This window comes from Bubalus kerabau, chromosome X, assembly GCF_029407905.1.
Source record: "Bubalus kerabau isolate K-KA32 ecotype Philippines breed swamp buffalo chromosome X, PCC_UOA_SB_1v2, whole genome shotgun sequence".
NCBI lineage: Eukaryota > Metazoa > Chordata > Mammalia > Artiodactyla > Bovidae > Bubalus > Bubalus kerabau.
The window spans coordinates 21,216,479-21,235,041 of NC_073647.1; the positions used below are offsets into that span (position 1 = coordinate 21,216,479).

The 18,563-nt window shown below is 47.7% G+C and overlaps 1 protein-coding gene and 1 long non-coding RNA gene across 3 annotated transcripts in view; one reads left to right on the plus strand and one right to left on the minus strand.

Moving 5' to 3' along the window:
* Positions 1-3,712, minus strand: part of GPC4 (glypican 4) — a 107,314-nt gene extending 103,602 nt beyond the window's left edge. Inside the window, exon 1 of the mRNA XM_055565670.1 lies at positions 3,067-3,712. Within this exon, the coding sequence (XP_055421645.1) occupies positions 3,067-3,226 (160 nt within the window). The 5' untranslated portion in view covers positions 3,227-3,712. The remainder of the gene's footprint in view (positions 1-3,066) is intronic.
* A 12,215-nt stretch (positions 3,713-15,927) lies between these two features.
* The window catches only part of LOC129638447 (uncharacterized), a 37,472-nt gene continuing 34,836 nt past the window's right edge, over positions 15,928-18,563 (plus strand). For both annotated transcript variants that reach the window (XR_008707806.1, XR_008707822.1), the window contains exon 1: positions 15,928-15,942. This is a non-coding gene — a long non-coding RNA (uncharacterized LOC129638447). The remainder of the gene's footprint in view (positions 15,943-18,563) is intronic.

The following is an 18,563-nucleotide window of genomic DNA, read 5'->3' on the forward strand; positions in this document are numbered from 1 at the left end:
TCCTCTTTGTTGCCTCCACGATGCTGAGTGCCTCCAGGAAAACTGCACATACGACGTGTTCCAGAAGGTATGCCCATTGAAAGCTGAATAAAAATCTATATTTTGTGTTAAAGATGCCTTTTGATCATGGCATCTGAGCTGCCCATTATTTGGTAAGTACAGGGGTCAAGTGGATAGGCAGTGCAAGAAAGACCTAGGTTGGAGGCCCTGTCAGCCTGATGTATTCCCTGACACCCTTGAGAGCACATCAAATTATCTTAATTATGATCTTAAAAGACTGAGAGTCCTTAAGAACGTGGAGTAGTCTCAAAGCCTGTTCAAACCTCTAGAAGGCAAGTGCAAGGCCGCTGGGAATCAAACCTTCAACTTGGGCTAAGCCTGGGGCTAGGCACTCAGACACCGTGACCCTTTGCCTGGAAAACAATCGCGGACTTTTTGCACTTAAGAAAATACACACACCTCCCGCCTCAACCAAGGAAAGTGCCTGGCAATTAATTCGTTCAAACCACCCCATTGACTATGCTCTCCCAAATGACCAAAATTATCTGAGTGGAGCATAGGGGAGACAAGGACAATGTAGGCATCTGGAGAGGCCAGGGTGATAGTAAAGATTACCCCTGTTTCTATACTGACCATCTAAAGGTATTTACTTGGGTCTGTCTGTGTTGTGACAGTGTCCTAGACTCAAATGAATGCCTCTAACACTCCACATTTTTGAGCCATTCAGTCATGCATTTTTGTTATTGTTGAAAGTGGTGCGAAATTGCACTGCATGAGCTAAAGTCCTTGGTGGTCTTCCAAGGATTCCAACTAAAAAGGCACTTCCTTTGTTCCTCGGGAGAATGCAGTCCAGTAGGTCATTCAAAAGGGGAAATAAAAGCAGCAGCCCTGGGAGGGAGATGAAGGACAAGACAAAAAGAATAAAATGTTTTGGGTGTGAGCACATTAGCTTCCATTTCCTGCTGCTGGTCACTAATAACGCTCCTATCTTTAGGGGGGATATGTCCAGAGGAACACTTATGCAAAAAAATATTCCTCAGGTGTTTTCTGGGGACCATGACAATTGAAGGGAACACCTAGCACTGTCCTTGAGCACTCTGAAAACTTCCTTTTTCCTGAGATGCTGGCTGGGAAAGATGTCCCTCCCTGGCAAGGCTGCACAGAGCAAAGCTGGAGAAGGTGGGGAGGGCAATTTCAGCACCCACTCCCCCAACGCCTCCAGGGCACCTCAAAGGCACATACTGTTTTGCATGGGCAGAAGATGAAAACTTGTCACATTCCCATTAAGTGCATCGCTGCATCTATCCCTTCAAAACGTGGGAATGACAACTGTAACCTTCACGCCAATCATCTCCGCTGGGCCCCGGGGCCCAAACCGTGCAGGGCACAAAGACCCTAGGTCTGACCTGTGCAGCCTCCCAGCTTCAGTGGCTGCTGGCTTAACTTTACTTTTTCAGGAGGGGCGGAAGGGAGAGGGGAAAGAAAGAGGGCTTTTTTAGGACACTCCAGCCAATAAACTCGTGCCGCTGAGAAGACCGACTTGACCTCCCCAAAAGACAAGCAGCTCAAGGGCAAACAGTCTCTAATCAGTAATGTGCTAGTTACTTGATAACTGCCCAGGTGCCGTGGGCTCCTAGGCTGCTCCACCGATTTCTTGGGTTCTATTTCTAGATAGATGCCGGTCACACTCTTAAAAAGTGTCCAGCAACTTCCCTCAATTACCTTTGTAATTTATGTGTAATTGATGACTGCACTTAATCTCCAAGGGTATTAATAGCCCTTTCCAAAAAATGACCCCCGAGTCTTCCTAAGCCTTTGGAAGCGCCTGGTTGAAATTACAGTATTTCCTCTGGGGCTGCCGCCCCCCTGCACGCCCCACCCGTGTGACCAACACCGCGAGGCAAAGGCGCGCTCTGCTCACTTCCATGAAAGGTTCGGAATGGAGCTTGGCCCCCGGGGCTCGAATCGCTCACTTCTCCGTTAGGTTAAGCTGGCCATCGGCCAGCTAGATTCGTGATTCTTTCTGAACCCTCAGGGCGAACAGGCTACCTGCCCCGGCGCGGCCCGCGGGGCTGCGCGGAACAGTTGGCCTCTCTGCGAATGCTTGAGTGCCACCCAGAGGGGACCGGCCCGGCCACCGCCGCTCGCCTGGCGAGGAGGGCCGAAGGGCACCCGACGCAAAGCTGCCTCCCCGGCGCTCGGAGAAGGGCTTTCATAAACACCCCACGCATCCCCAGCGCCGAAATCCGGGTAACTTTTTCACTGGCTAAACCGTCTCTATTTGCATAACCGTATCCAAACTGAGATTCAGGTTTCCTGTAATCAGTCCTTTCAAAGGTTTGTAATTGAAAGTGCAATTAACCCTTAAAATGAGGTGAGAAAAAAAGAAAGGGGGGGGATACCCTTCTCGTCCAACACCTTCCGGAAAGCAGGAGAGTTCCCAAAAGTCAGGGTTTGGAGGGCTGGAGAGTCGTTTTTCTTTTTAAAGGCCACTTATAAAGCCGCTGGAGCTACTAAAAGTCCTAATCCATGTCAGGGGTGGGAGAGGCGGGGAGTGGAGAGAGGCGGGGAGATTTTAAAGAAAATCAATGAAACATCAACTCAAATTCCACGTTTCGCGCCCCCGGGAATCTGGCAAGTTCTAGAAACCCCCTCACTGGCGGCCCCCACCCCCACCCGACCTCTAGTCACCCCGACAACAAAGCGGGGAGCCCAGTAAGGAGTTCAACCCGGAAAAGGCGAGGGAGCCGGTGACACGCACTTTGCGGGCCAGAGTCCTCTGGGGCTTCCTGGGACCCGGGAGACCGTGGGAGGGGGTTGGGGGATGAAAGCAGAGCGCGAAAGTGACACCGGGCAACTCCAGGATGCCCCTCCGCCCGCGGCGCACCGGGGGCCGCCGCGCCGCGGGGCACGCTCTGCGCCGGGGCTCGCTCCAGCGCGCCCGTCCATTTCTCCGTCTCGGCTACCTGCGTCCGGCGGCGCGGAGACCGGCGGGGAAGGGGGCTGCCGCGGCCCCTTCTCCGGGGTGCCCGTCTCGGAGCTCGCCTCCCGGGGGCTCCCACCTACCGTTGATCTCGTGCATGGGGGCATCGTTCTTGTCGAATCCTTTGGACACGTAGAGACGTCGCACTTCCGAGCAACTTTTCGACTTGGGCTCGGCAGCCAGCAGTGCGGCGCTGAGCGCGGCCAGGGTGCAGAACAGCGCGGGCAAGCCGAACCGTGCCATGGTGCGGGCCGGGGCGGACGCGCTCCCACCTTTGGGACCGGACGGAAAGTGGCGGGCGGGCGGGCTCGGAGACAGGGGCTCGAGAGCGGAGCCAGAGAGCGAGGGAGTTGGAGGAGTTGGAGAAGGAGAACAGGAGGAGGAGACGCGGGGCGAAAAGTGGAGCTGGGCCTCGCGCGTCAGGCAACGGTCCCCGGTGCCAGGCGCCCGGCCCGGGGAGCAGGAGGAGGAGGAATGCGTGGAGGCGCTGCGCGGCCCAGAGGGAGCGGAGGCGCGGGCCGGTGACCTCCGGGCTCCACGGGGGCAGCGACCCGGGCGAGCCGGTCGGCAGCGGGACAGGGGCGCGGGGAAGGAGGGGAAGGTGGCAGGCGCCGCGGGGGCCGAGGAGGGCGTGGGCGGCGGCGGGCGCTCGCGGCGCGCGGCTCGGGCTGCCCGGCGCTGGTCCGCTCCGCTGGCTCGACTCGGCTCGGCTCGCTCTGCCCTCGGCCGCGCGTCTGTGCCCTCTTCAGCTTTACCGCTGATTGACTGGCCGGCGTGCGCGGCGACGCTCGACAAACTTGGCCCAGCGGGCGGTACTCAGGGGGAGGGGGCGGGCGGCGGGGTGGGTGGGGGGGAGTGCCGGAGACGGGCGGGAGCACGCAGGGCCGGGACGGGAGAAAACCTGGAAGCGGGGTTGGATCCGGAGCAACCAAATCCACTTCCTAGGGGGCCGCACCGGGTGCGCGGCGCTCCCTCGCGCGACACGCCCCGCAGGACTCCTCCCTCCTCCCCTCCTCCCGGGAGGCGGGGAGCTTGCCCGCCGCCCCCCACCCGGAGAGGACCGGCTAACTTCTCCGGGTTGAAAGGCCCAAGTCCCTGGGGACCGGGCCGGGAGGCTGGGACTTGAAACCCACGTCCGAGTCCTAGGCCTTCTGCGCGTCGCCCCCTGACCCGCTGCCCGCGGGCCAAAGCCGGACCGAGCCCTCTGGTCTCGATACCTACCCCCGCAATCCATCCCCCCCACCCCACCCCTGCCGCTGCGCCCCGCAGCCAGGAGGACGCTCCTCACCGCCCAGCTCCTGGGCTGGGAATGGAAAACGCTGGCATTAATCTCATTGTTTGCTGCAGGCAGCCTAGGGACTTGTGACTACGAGCTGGCCCTAGAGCCTCACCTGGCCTCCTCAGACTTGCTTTCCATCAAACGGTGCTCACCTGTTTGGAAACCTGGCAGGCATTCTCAGCCCACCCACACCCCCACACCCCCAAGCTGGTTCTGCTACAAGTCTAATCAAACCCTAAACCGGGAGGTTCTGGACCCCCACCCCCACCCCCAACTGCCGCGTGAGCGGGGCAGGGGGGGGGGGGCGGCGCGCTGGCAGATTCAGGGTTGACCTTGGAAATCTTCTGGCCCAAACTAACTTTCTGGCCCCAAATCTCCTTCTGCACAAAGGGAAACTGAGGCCCAGAGAAGGAAAGTCACTTGGCATGCAGCTGGGGGGTGCCCCCAGATCCAGAGATAACTCCCAGGTCACATGGAATAAAGGTAGCCAAGGACCCCCTAAGCCTCTTGACAGAAACCCAGACCTCTCTAGGACCCCGTCTCCACGTAGCCACCTGAAAACTGGAAATGGGTGAGTCTTCCCACCTTCTAAGCTTCGTCAGATTCCATTAATGAATGTTTTTGAAGCTCCCAGGGCTCCTTAATGAAGGGAACTGTGCAGATTGGGAACTTGTCATTACCCTTGTTATTGTTACAGTCTGCTGTAAGAGGTTAGGGTGAGAAGTGCCTCAGACACCTCGGGAGTGTGCTGGGAACTGGGCAGATAAAAGGGGCTGGAACTTATTATTTGGCTAGACTCTCAATTCCCATAAAATTACATAGGGTGAAGATAGGAACCATCATTACAATTATCACCCTCATAGGGTTTGTTGAGACTCCCCCCACACACACACACACACTGTTGTTCGTAAACCTGGTTGATGTGGTTGGCTGTGAGAAGCTGTAGAAAGTAGCTAGCTGTTGTTTTGAAAGCTCACTATAGACTCTTCTACATTTTATTAACTCTTAGAGATCATCAGCATAAACAGACGGATTGTGACCCATCTGTAAGTGGGACTTCAGTTTCTGTGGGTTGGCAGAATGGTTTACTCTGCAACTGTGAGAGGACTCTTTCTAAACATGCAAACTCCAGTACAAATGAATTTCCTGCCATTTTCGAGGGACTTGCAAATGGTCCAGGTTTTCCTTAAACTGATAATCATCAGGTCCTCAAGGCATTGCTAGAACTTAGCCCAGCAATTTTAACTTTCATTCACTGATGCATTTGCTTAAAGATGTTCTTTCCCAAAGAGAATACGATCTGAGATGGGACCAACGTTAATAATAAAATGAAACCCAACCTCCTTAAAATGAGAAAAAGATACTCCCAAACTATGCAGCCCAAATCAGAGAAAACTTCCTTTCACATCAAGCACAGGGTGAACTCATTCCTTGTCCCCCATTTTACTCCAGCTCTTCCTGTTCATATATTATTAACCAAAACCTGAGCCTTTTCCACCAGAAACAGTAACCTCTGGCTAGAAACGAATCTGGACAAGTCTGAACTTTACCACACAAGGCAGGAACCCCAAACCCTGCTCAGAGGCAGCTCCCACTTCAAAGCCTCCTTTCATTTAAATACAAACAGGGTGAACAACTGGCAATCTGCGAAACAAATACCATCTAGCTTCCCTTTTCTGATGGCCTGTAGCTCTCCTCCTCCCCATCCCCCTCACTCCCATTCCAGTTTTTCTGCACTCCTTAGTGGAGATGCACCTACTCTCTAAGTTCTCTGAATGCCAAAAAATGGACTGGGGGCTGCGGGTAGAGTGCAGGAATCAACAACTTCTCAGGATGATCAACTTTCATATTGCCTTTTGGGTTTGGTTTTTAAATTGAGATAAAATACACTAACCAGGAATTGCCTGGTGGTTCAGTGATTAGGACTTTGCTTTTACTCATGGGGCTGGGTTCCATCCCAGGTCAGGCAGATATGATCCTGCAAGTCACCTAGTGTGGCCAAAAAAAAAGGTGTACAATTTGGTGGCATTTAATTCATTCACCATGGTGTGCAGCCATTACCACTAACTAGTTCCAGAATATTTTCAGCATCTCAAAAGAAAACACATTAAGCAATTAAAGTACATTCCCTTCTCCCCCCCCTAACCCCTAGCAACCACTCATCTTTTTTCTGTCTCTATAGATTTGCCAATTCTGGACATTTTGCATAAAAGGAATCATGTCATATGTGGCCTTTTGTGTCTAGCATCATGTTTTTTTTTTTTTCTTTTAAGATCCACCCATGTAGTGGCATGTGTCAGCATTTCCTTTTTGTGGATGGATAGTATCCCATTTTATGGATACACCACTTTCGCTTCAGTCGTGTCCAACTCTGTGCGACTCCATAGATGGCAGCCCACCAGGCTCCGCCGTCCCTGGGATTCTCCAGGCAAGAACACTGGAGTGGGTTGCCATTTCCTTCTCCAATGCATAAAAGTGAAAAGTGAAAGTGAAGTCACTCAGTTGTGTTCGATTCCTAGTGACCCCATGGACTGCAGCCTACCAGACTCCTCAGTCCATGGGATTTTCCAGGCAAGAGTACTGGAGTGGATTGCCATTGCCTTCTCCAACTTTGGGTCATAGAGTACTTCCGAGTTTACAAAGTGCTTCTAGGCACACTCTCATAGAAAATTTTAGTGATTTTGAAAATAGATCAGCAAACTGAGTCTCACTGAAGTTATGTGGCTTATCCACAGCCACAGAGCTCTTAAGTAGCTGAACCAAGACTGAAAAAAATGTAAGGCCTTTGGCTGAATCCCATATGTGTTCAGTTCAGTTGCTCAGTCGTGTCTGACTCTTTGTGACCCCATGAACATGGCAGGCTTCCCTGTCCATCATCAACTCCTGGATCATCATCAACTCCTGGCTCAAACTCATGTTTGAGCCATCCAACCATCTCATCCTCTGTCGTCCCCTTCTCCTGCCTTCAATCTTTCCCAGCATCAGGATCTTTTCCAATGAGTCAGTTCTTTGCATCAGGTAGCCACAAGTATTGGAGCTTCAGCATCAGTCCTTCCAATGAATATTCAGGACTGATTTTCTTTGGGATTGACTGGTTTGATCTCCTCGCTGTCCAAGGGACTCAGGAGTCTTCTCCAACACCACAGTTCAAAAACATCAATTCTTCAGTGCTCAGTTTTCTTTATACTCCAACTCTCACATCCATACGTGACTACTGGAAAAACCATAGCTTTGACTAGACGGACCTTTGTCGGCAAAGTAATGTCTTTGCTTTTTAACATGCTCTCCAGGTTGTTCATAGCTTTTCTTCCAAGAAGCAAGCATCTTTTAATTTCATGGCTGCAGTCACCATCTGCAGTGATTTTGGAGCCCCAAAAATAAAGTTTGCCACTGTTTCCACTGTTTCCCCATCTATTTGCCATGAAGTGATAGGACTGGATGCCATGATCTTAGTTTTTTTTAATGTTGAGTTTTAAGCCAGCTTTTATAGTCATATGCGTGCCTGCATGCTAAGTCGCTTCAGTCATGTCTGACTCTTTGCAACCCTATGGACAGTAGCCCACCAGGCTCCTCTGTCCTTGGGATTCTCCAGGCAAGAGTACTGGAGTGGGTTGCCATTCCCTACCCCAGGGGATCTTCTTGACCCAGGGATTGAATCCTTATCTCTTATGTCTCCTGTGTTGGCAGATGGGTTTTTTCCCACTAGCGCCACCTGGGAAGCCCGAATCCCATATGAATGTCCCTATTTCAGATTAATAAATGCTCATTGAGCATCTACTGCATGCCAGATGCTACCCAGCCTGAGAGGGAGGAGAGATATACAAGCCAAAATGTATTTGGCTTGTATTCGGTAGAGCTGGTTTTTCCAGGTGAGGTATTTCTCCTGAGGTGGCACTGTGGTCGCTCGCTGGCAGGCAGAGAGAACAAAGTATATACTCACTGCTGCTGACTTCCAAGCCAGAAACTACTCAAACCCCGTTCACTCTCTCAGCTTTGGGACGAGATGGCCAAGAGATGGCCCGCTGAGGAGCTGCTTTGGTTGCCAAATATGTGGATGAGGAGTAGGATGTGGCTTCCTTCCTTAATACTTGATTGTCTTGCAGCCCTCCAGTCTCTCCCCTACCATACCCAGCCATCCCACAGCCATCACAGTGAGCCTTTCACATCACTTGAACAATGTCCGTCCCCTGCTTAACCTTGCACCTCTCCCCCCATCGTACCGTATTGCTTTCCAGATCAATTGCCAAGTCACTCGACAGCTCTGGATTTTTGCTGTTGGGCCAGAGTCTCCATTACCAGCTTTCTCACTGGCCCTTCCCTACCCTGTATCTAGTGCTTGGCCCCACAAGAATGCATCACCATTCTCCATCATGCCTGCATCCTCACCCTGCCCCTGCTGGGAATACTTTTCATTCCCCTCCATTCCTTGGAAAGTCGTTCATACTTTTCCATCAAAATTCAGCTAAGAAAAAAAATTCAGCTGAGGAGACTTACCTGATGGTCCAGTGGCTAAGACTCCTCACTCCCAATGCAGGGAGTCCAGGTTCAATTCCTGGTCAGGGATCTAGATCCCACATGCCAAAACTTAAGAGCTCACATGCCACAACTAAAGATCCTGCATGCAGCAACTAAGACCAGGTGCAACCAAATAAATATTAAAAAATAAAAACAGAACTCAGCTGAGATAGCACCGCTTCTTGGAAAACCTTCATGGATCTGCATCCCCCCACACAAAAGAGCTGATGGCTCCTGCTTCTAGGCTTCCAGAGCCCTGTCTATACAAAATGACTACCACACTTGCTCCTTAGTAGAGGTCCTGATTTCTCTCAGGATTCTTTGACCCCACCCCCAGCAGCCTCCAAAAGGTCTTTAGGCTTTTCATTTGAATGCCTCTTGCCCGATGGGCAGTTTTCCAGGGGGAAAAGAGACCTAGAATTGTATCTGAAATCTTATTTTTTGTTTTTGGGCACACAGTGCAGCTTGCAGTATCTCAGTTCCCTGACCAGGGATTGAACCTGGGCCACGGCAGTGAAAGTGTCAGATCCTAACCACTGGACCACTAGGGATTCCCACGAGGGAATTTCCAGAAATCTCCTGTTGCTTAAATGTTAATGATTACTTCAGAACTCTTAAAAGTTTACTGGACAAATTAAGCCTGTCCTCAGCCTAGATCTCACCAGGAAACTTTCCTCCCCTGCCCCTTTTCAAGCAACCAAGTGGACTTCCTGGGTGGCTCAGTGGTAAAGAATCTGCCTGCAATGCAGGAGACACAGGTTCAATCCCTGATCTGAGAAGACCCCACGTGCCGTGGAGCAGCTGAGTCCATGTGCTGCAACTAGAGAAGAGCCCCTTCAGCAGCAGAGACCCAGCACAGTCATAAATAAATTAATTTTTTAAAAAGAATGAAAACTTGAAGAAAAAAAGAAAGCAACCAACCAAGTGCTGTATTCTGACTACTTCCTGTGTGCAAAAGTTGGTTCTGCAAAGGCCCTAGAAACTCCAAAGACCAGAGACTTTTGTGAAGCTGGCACCCTGCTTGGGGAGGTAGGATCCATATCCATGTAGAGAAAGACACTAGCAAAAAAACACAAGACAATGCACAGCCCTTAGGACACTCATCCCAATTTGCTGTTTGTTCCATGGATGCCACTCTTCCTCTTTGTCCCTCTGCAAATTTACAGAAGTGCCAGCAATAGAAGGATCAGTGCCTTTGAAGAAGCTGATGGATGTGCTCTGTTCCTGTCTCCTTATTCCTTATCTCCCTTCGGTATTCTTTCTCTAGTGTCTGAAGTTCGCCTTGCTGCTGCTGCTGCTAAGTCACTTCAGTCGTGTCCGACTCTGTGCGACCCCACAGACGGCAGCCCACCAGGCTCCGCCGTCCCTGGGATTCTCCAGGCAAGAACACTGGAGTGGGTTGCCATTTCCTTCTCCAATGCATGAAAGTGAAAAGTGAAAGTGAAGTTGCTCAGTCGTGTCCGACTCTTAGCGACCCCATGGACTGCAGCCCACCAGGCCCCTCCGTCCATGGGATTTTCCAGGCAAGAGTACTGGAGTGAGGTACCATTGCCTTCTCTGAAGTTCGCCTTAGTTTCTCTTCTCTCTGAGAGCTCATTTGTGTTTACAGATTGAATCACCAGCTCCAGGAACCTCTCCATACTTCCCTGTTTGTGCCAGTGCTGCCTACTGTTATCCCAGGGCCATAGTTGCCACACTTCTTCTCTCTTCATTAAAAACCCAAACTGAGTCTTCCTTTCCAGTCAGGCTCCATCAACTCTTGTCCAAGTTCCATTACGTCTTGTCTGGACTGTAGAGCCAATGCCTAAGAGATCTCCAACCTCTCCCTCCCTCCATCCATCCAGGGACTATCACAAAATTAACCTTCCTATAGCATGATTTCCAAGTGTCACACTCTTTGGTGAAAAAAGAATTCCATGGGAAGGCAATCTCATGCTAATAACACATTTGTTTAGTGCAGCAGAGTTCAGATATTGAACTCTATTGTGAAGCCTGCATTATTTTCCATAATTTATGGGTGAGGAAACTGGTTCTGAGTATTAAATCAAGGCCCTCTGAGTCCATGTTCAGTGACACAGTCACTTCTCACTATGCCCCAAGCCCAAAATATGCCCAGGAAAACTTCCAAGACAGTGCAAGGCTGATGTGCAAATGAGTAGAGAAGGTAGGTCTCCCTTTGGACCATGAAGGATGGGGAAGAATCACTAGGCAGAGAGGAGTGGGAATTTTTTTTTTAAGATTTATTTATTTTTATTTTGGGGGCTCTGTTGGGTCTTCGTTGCAGTGCTTAGTTGCCCGGTGGCATGTGGGATCTTCCTGAACCAAGGATCAAACCTGTGTCCCCTGCATTGCAAGGCGGACTCTTAACCACTGGACCACCAGGGAAACCCAGGAGTGGGAATTTTGAGGCCAGTGATGACAACATTTTGACCAAGTACAGGCTCATCTGGATGACTGTCAGGAAATACAGTGCCAGATAATGGCGCCACAATACCCTGGGAAAAGATAATGTAAGTTGAGTCAAAAGGTTCAAGTAGTGCATTCAAAAGACTGAAATGAGGAAGTGAGGAGGCATAGAATGGACTGAAAAAAGGCAGGTTAGGCCCTGGCAGTCTTTTCAACCAAGTGATGAAGTCCCAACAATTCTCATCTGGGTATTCTATATGAAGGGCAGAAAAGAAATATAAGACAGAAGAAAGAGTGTTGCCCAGTGAAGAAGGTGAGGCTAAAGGTTCAGGCAGCCCGAGAGCTAAATCCTGGCTCTGCTATCGCCTGTTTGTGTGTCCCTAGATAAGTAACTTACCCTCTTCAGGGTTCCCTTTTCTCATGTGTCACGCCTACTCTGTGAAGATTACAGCGGGAAACTGCATTTGGGATGCCTCCATGCGGTTTCCCATAACCATCATGTGTTCCTTTGTAGAGCTGAGTACTCTTCCTTTGTGTAGATGTACCGCAGTTTGTTAACCTATTCCCTAGTTGACATTTAGATTGTTTCCAGGTTTTGGTGATTATGAATAAAGCCAGTAAAACATATGAGTACAAAAGAAAAAAAAAAAAAACACACCAAAACATATGAAAAGCATTCCTCTTGGCCTGGAGCATGTCGGATTCCTTTTAGTGCCCTCAGCTCCAGGCATGGAGGATAAAATACAAATATGTTGAAGTAATCAGAAAGCACTTAGCATAGACTGGTATAAAGCATTTGTTTATTTGTCCATTCACTCATTCCTTCATTCAACCTGTTTTTAGAAGATCAACACTAAGTCTTGGGGAATATTTTTTTGAATAAAACAGCATCTCTTCTCTCATGGAGCCTAAAAGTTGGGGCTCAATCAACATGAGCTAATATTGTTGTTATTATGGTTATTATGTGTTTGCTCAGTCACTCATGTCTGACTCTTTGCGACCCTATGGACTACTGCCCAATAGGCTCCTCTGTCCATGGGATTTCCCAGGCAAAAATATTGGAGTGGGTTGCCATTTCCTTCTCCAAGGGATCTTCCTGACCCAGGCTTCGAACCTGTGTCTTCTGCATTGGCAGGTGGATTCTTTACCACTGAGTCACCTGGGAAGCCCAATGGTTATTATAAATTCCATCTGCTTCACAGTTTGCTCTGATCCAGCCCTATCAGCATTGAATGTTGTTTAGCATGGCAATAAATTGGTCTAATAATTTTGTATTGCGATACATGAATTACCACTGTACTGGTCCATAATTAGCATTGAATTATAAATTATACAAGTTGTAGAGCAGAGAGGGATCTGAGTTACTTTCATACAGTACCCTTTCACTATAGGGAAGATGTTTCTTATTATCCCCATTTTCCTGATGAAACAACTGAGGCCCAGAGAGTAACATGGACATTTTTAGGCAATAGTCACATATTCACTGGTATTGATATTTTCTCATACTTTATTACTGGGGCAAAAGTTTCATAAAGTCTGTAGCTTCTGTATAAATTCCAACTAATGTCTCATGCTTGTAGAAGAACAAAAACCAGGGGTTGTATGGGAAAGAGATCTTTGGTCTCTGGTATTGGTGTCCTGTACACCTAAGCTCTTGTTTATAGTGTAATTTATAAAGGGGATTTCTAATTACTGGGGGAAATGTGGGTACATTTTTCAGTGGGTACATTTCCATGTGATGGCAAAATTGTTGCCATAGATAATCATTACTCTAGCTTGTTGACCATGAGTTAACCTACAGCTTTAGATATAAAATGTGTATTTCAATATAATTGGGAGAGTTCTGTCTCTAATTTACTCACTGGACATAAATGATTCATACATGGAAAGAAAATTATTTCTTCATATCGCTTTGATTAAATAAAAATACTAATAACTCGGTGTTTGGTACTTAGATTGTGAAAGCATTCTGGAGCATTTGTTTTTCAAAATTGTTTCTATAACTTCCACATCTCGCCTAGCTGATGAGAAAATTGCACAGAAAAAAGGTAGAGTGGAGGCAGGAAACCAGCAGAGGCTTCTCGGCTGAGCAGAGGCTTCTAGACTGTGAGATCTGGAAGGGACCTTGGCATTTGTTTAGTCAATCCACCTCAAACTTGACCTTTCCTTTTGGGTTTGAAGTTTCAAGCCAGCAAAAGACTGTCAGAGGCAAAAACATAGGTTCTGACTAGAACAGTGGTCATAGTAATGATGTTTGTCCAAGCTGCCTGCTTCTACTCAGGATTCACCTGAGAACACAGGCTCCTAGGTATAAGGAACACTGTGGCTCAACGTGGCGAGAAGGACACCCAGGGACATGTGACCCTGCCTAGTGCATTTTATATTAATTCTCCACCTTGCTTGGAAAAACAGAGAAAGCATCTGGTGCTGAAGGGCACTCTCCCCAACGCTGGCCCTGAACATTCTAAAACCAGTTCCTTCTCTGTGAGGATCAGGACACTGAGCCACAAAACCAAGGCCCCATTAGAAAGCTGCAGAATGTTTTAAAGGGACAGAAGGAAATTCTTAATGAAGTGTCAGTTTAGCCCAACAGGTTTTTGGACTTGCACTTCAAACCTGAGAAGTCTGAATGAATGCCTTTTCTTTTCTTTCTTTCTTTTTTTTTGTCTCCTCCTCTTCTTCTTTTTCCCTAGCACCATCATCCCTGCTTTTATGTGAAGAGACAATGTGCATTTTTAAGAAGACCCAGCAGGGAGCAGGCATTTTTATTCCAAAGAGATACCACAGATAAAAAGAGCTGAAGAGAGTCAGGGTCAGACATAGTTTGACATTTGTCATTTTCTAACCAGTGATGGGTAAAGTCTACAGAACGGCTGCTGTTGCTGCTGCTCTAACAATAACGCATTCAAATGAGCAAGGAAACCATTAAACCTGGACAGACATTCCGAGCCCCTCGCTGAATCCAGGCTGCACAGGCAGCGCAGGGGGTTGGCCTTTCCCATGTCCCTCTCTGCTGACATCTTCCCTCACCCAGACTGACTTTCCAGAATTCAGACGGCCAGGCTGTTTTCTTAATTCTCCGAGTACACAGCATGCATGCAGCTTGGTGGGTGGGGGTCGGGGGAGGACGCACAGGAACTGGTAGAAATGATAAAGAGGCCCTTGCCTGCTCTTCCACTTTCACTGCCTCCAAGAGAACCTGTCCTTTCTGCCCTTGACTCTTCAGGGTCAAGGTAAGGAGGCAGCTACACAATGTATCAAGAGAAATTTATTTTCATGTCAAATCTCCAATTTAAATGCACTCACGTGGGACTTCCCTGGTGATCCAGTGGTTAAGAATCTGCCTGCCAGTGCAGGGGACATGGGTTCAATCCCTGGTCCTAGAAGATCTCACATGCCGTGGACCAACTAAGCCCGTGCACCACAACTATTGAGCCTGTGCTCTATAGCCCGGGAGCTGCAACTGTTGAAGCCCATGTGTCCAGAGCCGTTGCTCCGCAATAAGAGAAGCCACCATAATGAGAAGCCTGAGCACCGCAACTAGAGAGTAGCCCCGGCTTGCCTCAACTAGAGAAAAGCCCACATGCAGTAATGAAAACTCAGCACAGCCAAAGATAAGTAAATAAATAAATAATTTACTTACAAATAAATGCTCTCATGTCTCTGACTCCTAACTTTACTTCCTTTGAAGTACAGATTCATTGTCTACTTTTATTTTTTTTTATATTTTAAAAGTTTCTTTATTATAAAACAGAAATGAGATGAAGGACAGTACATGCTTTTAAAATACATAGACCTCTGTCTATACTATATGTGTGTATTTATGGTCGAGCATGTTTTTATATTTTAATGTATACAAGAATACATTTAATGGATTTTTCTCCCCTCAGGTCCAAGTAAACATGACATATGATTCACAAGGAGATGGATTTGTACATGTTTTTACTTTTAATACATATATGCAAATGATATGGTTTTTAAAATTTGCTGGTGTTAGCCAATATTTGGGACTTCCCCGCCCCAGTGGCTCAGTAGTAAAGGATCCACCTGCAACACAGGAGATGCAGGAAACATGGGTTCGATCCCTGGGTCAGGAAGATCCCCTGGAGGAGAGTATGCCAACCCACTGCAAGAGAATTCTTGGCTGGAGAATCTCATGCCACAGGAGCCTGGTGGACTGCAGTCCATATGGTCCCAAAGAGTCAGACACAACTGAAGCAACTGAGCAGGCATCACAGGCAATATTTATGAAAAAAGGGTTTCAAGAAAACCTGGGAGTGCCAGAATGTTCTATATCTTGATCCATGTGCTGATTACATGAGTGTATACACATGTAAAAATTCATCAGGCTATATATACATTGCAGATGTATGTTACGCAAGAGGGGAATACAAGCCACAACTATAATTTTTTTCAGTGGATGGGTTGAGGTGTGTGTGTGTGTATACATAAAATTTGGAAACTTCTCCATATTTTACAGTAAATATGTGTGACTTTTACAGTCTCAAAAATATTAAACGTATATTAGGATGGTCACATCCTCTGAGCTGAATACTGTTAGATGTTGCACTTTTAAGATCCAATACTCATTTGGCTCCTTGGTTGTTTCTTTCAGGCTGGTGGAAGAGGTTACTGTCCTACCCTAGCTAACAGCTACTCTATTGAATTCTTCTCATCTCTACAGCCTCCGTAAAAATATAATTTACCACCTTTTGAGCACCTGCTCTGTGTTATTTAGACTTTGTGGCAACTCCATGAGGTAGGTTCTGAATCTTCATTTTACATATAAGTAAACTAAGGCTCAGGGAGATTAAATCACTTGCCCGAGGGCACCCAGATGGCCTGTGGCAGAGCTGAGAACTATGCCTGATTCTGACAGTAAAGCCCTGCCCTTGACTGCCAGGCTATCCTTACAACACTATTTACATAGCAGTGAGACCATGTGCAGTGCTGGGGGCAGCCAGCAGTCAGATATGGCCCAGACTTATGAGCTAAGATGCTGACATGCTTTTTTTCCCCCTCCTTTTTTGTTTCAACTGACTTGGAATTCACGTAACATAAAATTATCCATTTATTATTATTTTATGATTATTTTTTGACTGTGGTGGGTCTTTGTTGCTGTGTGTGGACTTTTTCTAGTTGCGGCAAGTGGGGGCTACTCTTCGTTGTGGTGCATGGACTTCTCATTGTGGTGCTTTCTCTTACTGCAGAGCACAGGCTCTAGGCACGTGGGCTTCAGTAGCTGCAGTGAGTGGGTCAGTAGTTGAGGCTTGCAGTCTTTAGAGCTCGGGCTCAGAAGTTGTAGCACATGAGCTTAATTGCCTATGGGATCTTCCCAGACCAGGGATCAAATCAGTGGACCTTGATTGCAAGGCAGATTCTTAACCACTGGACCACCAGGGGACCCCAAATTAACCATTTTAAAGTGAAGAGCTGAGTGACATGGTGCATTCACAATGTTGTACAAGGACCACCTCTAATTAGGTCCAGTCCTTTTCATCACCCAACAAAGAAACTCTTTACCCATTAAGTAATAACTCCTCATCTCTCCCTCCTGCTAGGCCCTAATAACCTCTCATCTATTCCCTCTATTAATTTTCCTATTCTGGACATTTCATATAAGCTGTTGTTCAGTCCCTAAGTCATGTCCAACTCTTTGTGACCCCCATGGTTCATATAAGTGGGACCATACAATATTGGTTCTTTTATCTGGCTCATTTAATTTAGCATAATTTTTTTGAGGTTTATGCATACTGTAGCATGTGTCAGTACTTCATTCCTTTTTTATGGCTGAATAATATTCCATCGTATGAATATGCACATTTTATTTATTTTTTCATGCCCAGGTATTTATTCTAAATAAATAAGCAGGGAGATGCATAAAGAGATTTTTATAAGGGTATTTATTGTGTATATCAGAGAAGGCAATGGCACCCCACTCCAGTACTTTTGCCTAGAAAATCCCATGGACAGAGGAGCCTGGTAGGCTGCAGTCCATGGGGTCGCTAGAGTCGGACACAACTGAGCGACTTCACTTTCACTTTTCACTTTCATGCATTGGGGAAGGAAATGGCAACCCACTCCAGTCTTTTTGCCTGGAGAATCCCAGGGACGGCGGAGCCTGGTGGGCTGCCGTCTATGGGGTCGCATAGAGTCAGACACGACTGAAGCGACTTAGCAGCACCATTGTGTATATATACTGCAATTTGTTAATCCATTCATCCTTTGCTATGAACATGCACACACATGTATTTGAATACCAATTTCCAATTCTTTGGGGTATTGACATACTTTCTTTATCATGGATTGTATCCAGCTATTATAAGAGAAGTTTCTAGCCTGCTGCCCTCTGTGGCACAGCAGTTGAGGAGTCTGTATTTGGCAGATTTTGGAGAATGCCACAGTAAGAAGCCATTGGACCATGAATCTGGACATCTCTGATAAGTCCTAACTTGCTACTTCCCACTTTCTTTTTTTATGTCAGTTTTGCCACGTTTTTAAAAAAGAATTTACTCATTTATTTGGCTGTTCAGGGTCTTAGTTGTGGCACATGGGCTCTTTGGTCTTCACTGTGGCATGTAGGATCTTTAGTTGTGGCATGTGGGGTCTAGCTCCCTGATCAGGGATCACACCTGTGCCCCTGCATTGGGAATGCAGAGTCTTAGCCACTGGACCGCCAGGGAAATCCACTGCCCACTTTTTTAACTTCAATTTTCTCATCTCTGATATGTGAGCTCTGGAGTTCCTTCTGGTTCTGGTGCTTGATTTTTGCTCTAAACAAGATTCTAGCCCCCAAGAAATTTACAATTTAACTGGGCAAACAAGGCCACAGCATATGTGAAACACTAAGAATTAGTCTTCCTGGTGTTGGGAGAAAGGAGTTTTATTTCCATCTACCTTCTCCACTCAACATGAAGAAGCCCTTTTTGATGATTTTCAATTATTAATATTTTTTTAATTGCAACAGCAGCTGCTGCTGCTGCTGCCAGAAATTTAGACATCTTGGGCACTTCTAAGTTGGGATATTACCCAGAGGGACCAAGGGCAACAGTGAAAACAGAAATGTTACAAAGGTTGAAGTGCTGGGCTGTCAGCATGCCCCATTCTGGCTGCACAAAGCTAACCCTTTACTAGGAAAGAGGAGCAGCTGGCCACAGCCCTCCCCCTTCACTAAGCAGAAGGAAAAGCAGTGAACACTCTAGCTCCACCCCAGACCCCTGAGGAATATGGCTCTCCCACCTGCATGGCAGCCTCTCCGCCCATTCCGCAAAGAAGCACAGCTATAGACTGCCCCGCAACCTGGCCGTTCCTTGCCCTCTCCCTTCTTTCAACTCTCTTCTAAATGTTACTTGACAATTGGATAAAAATCACATTTGAAAG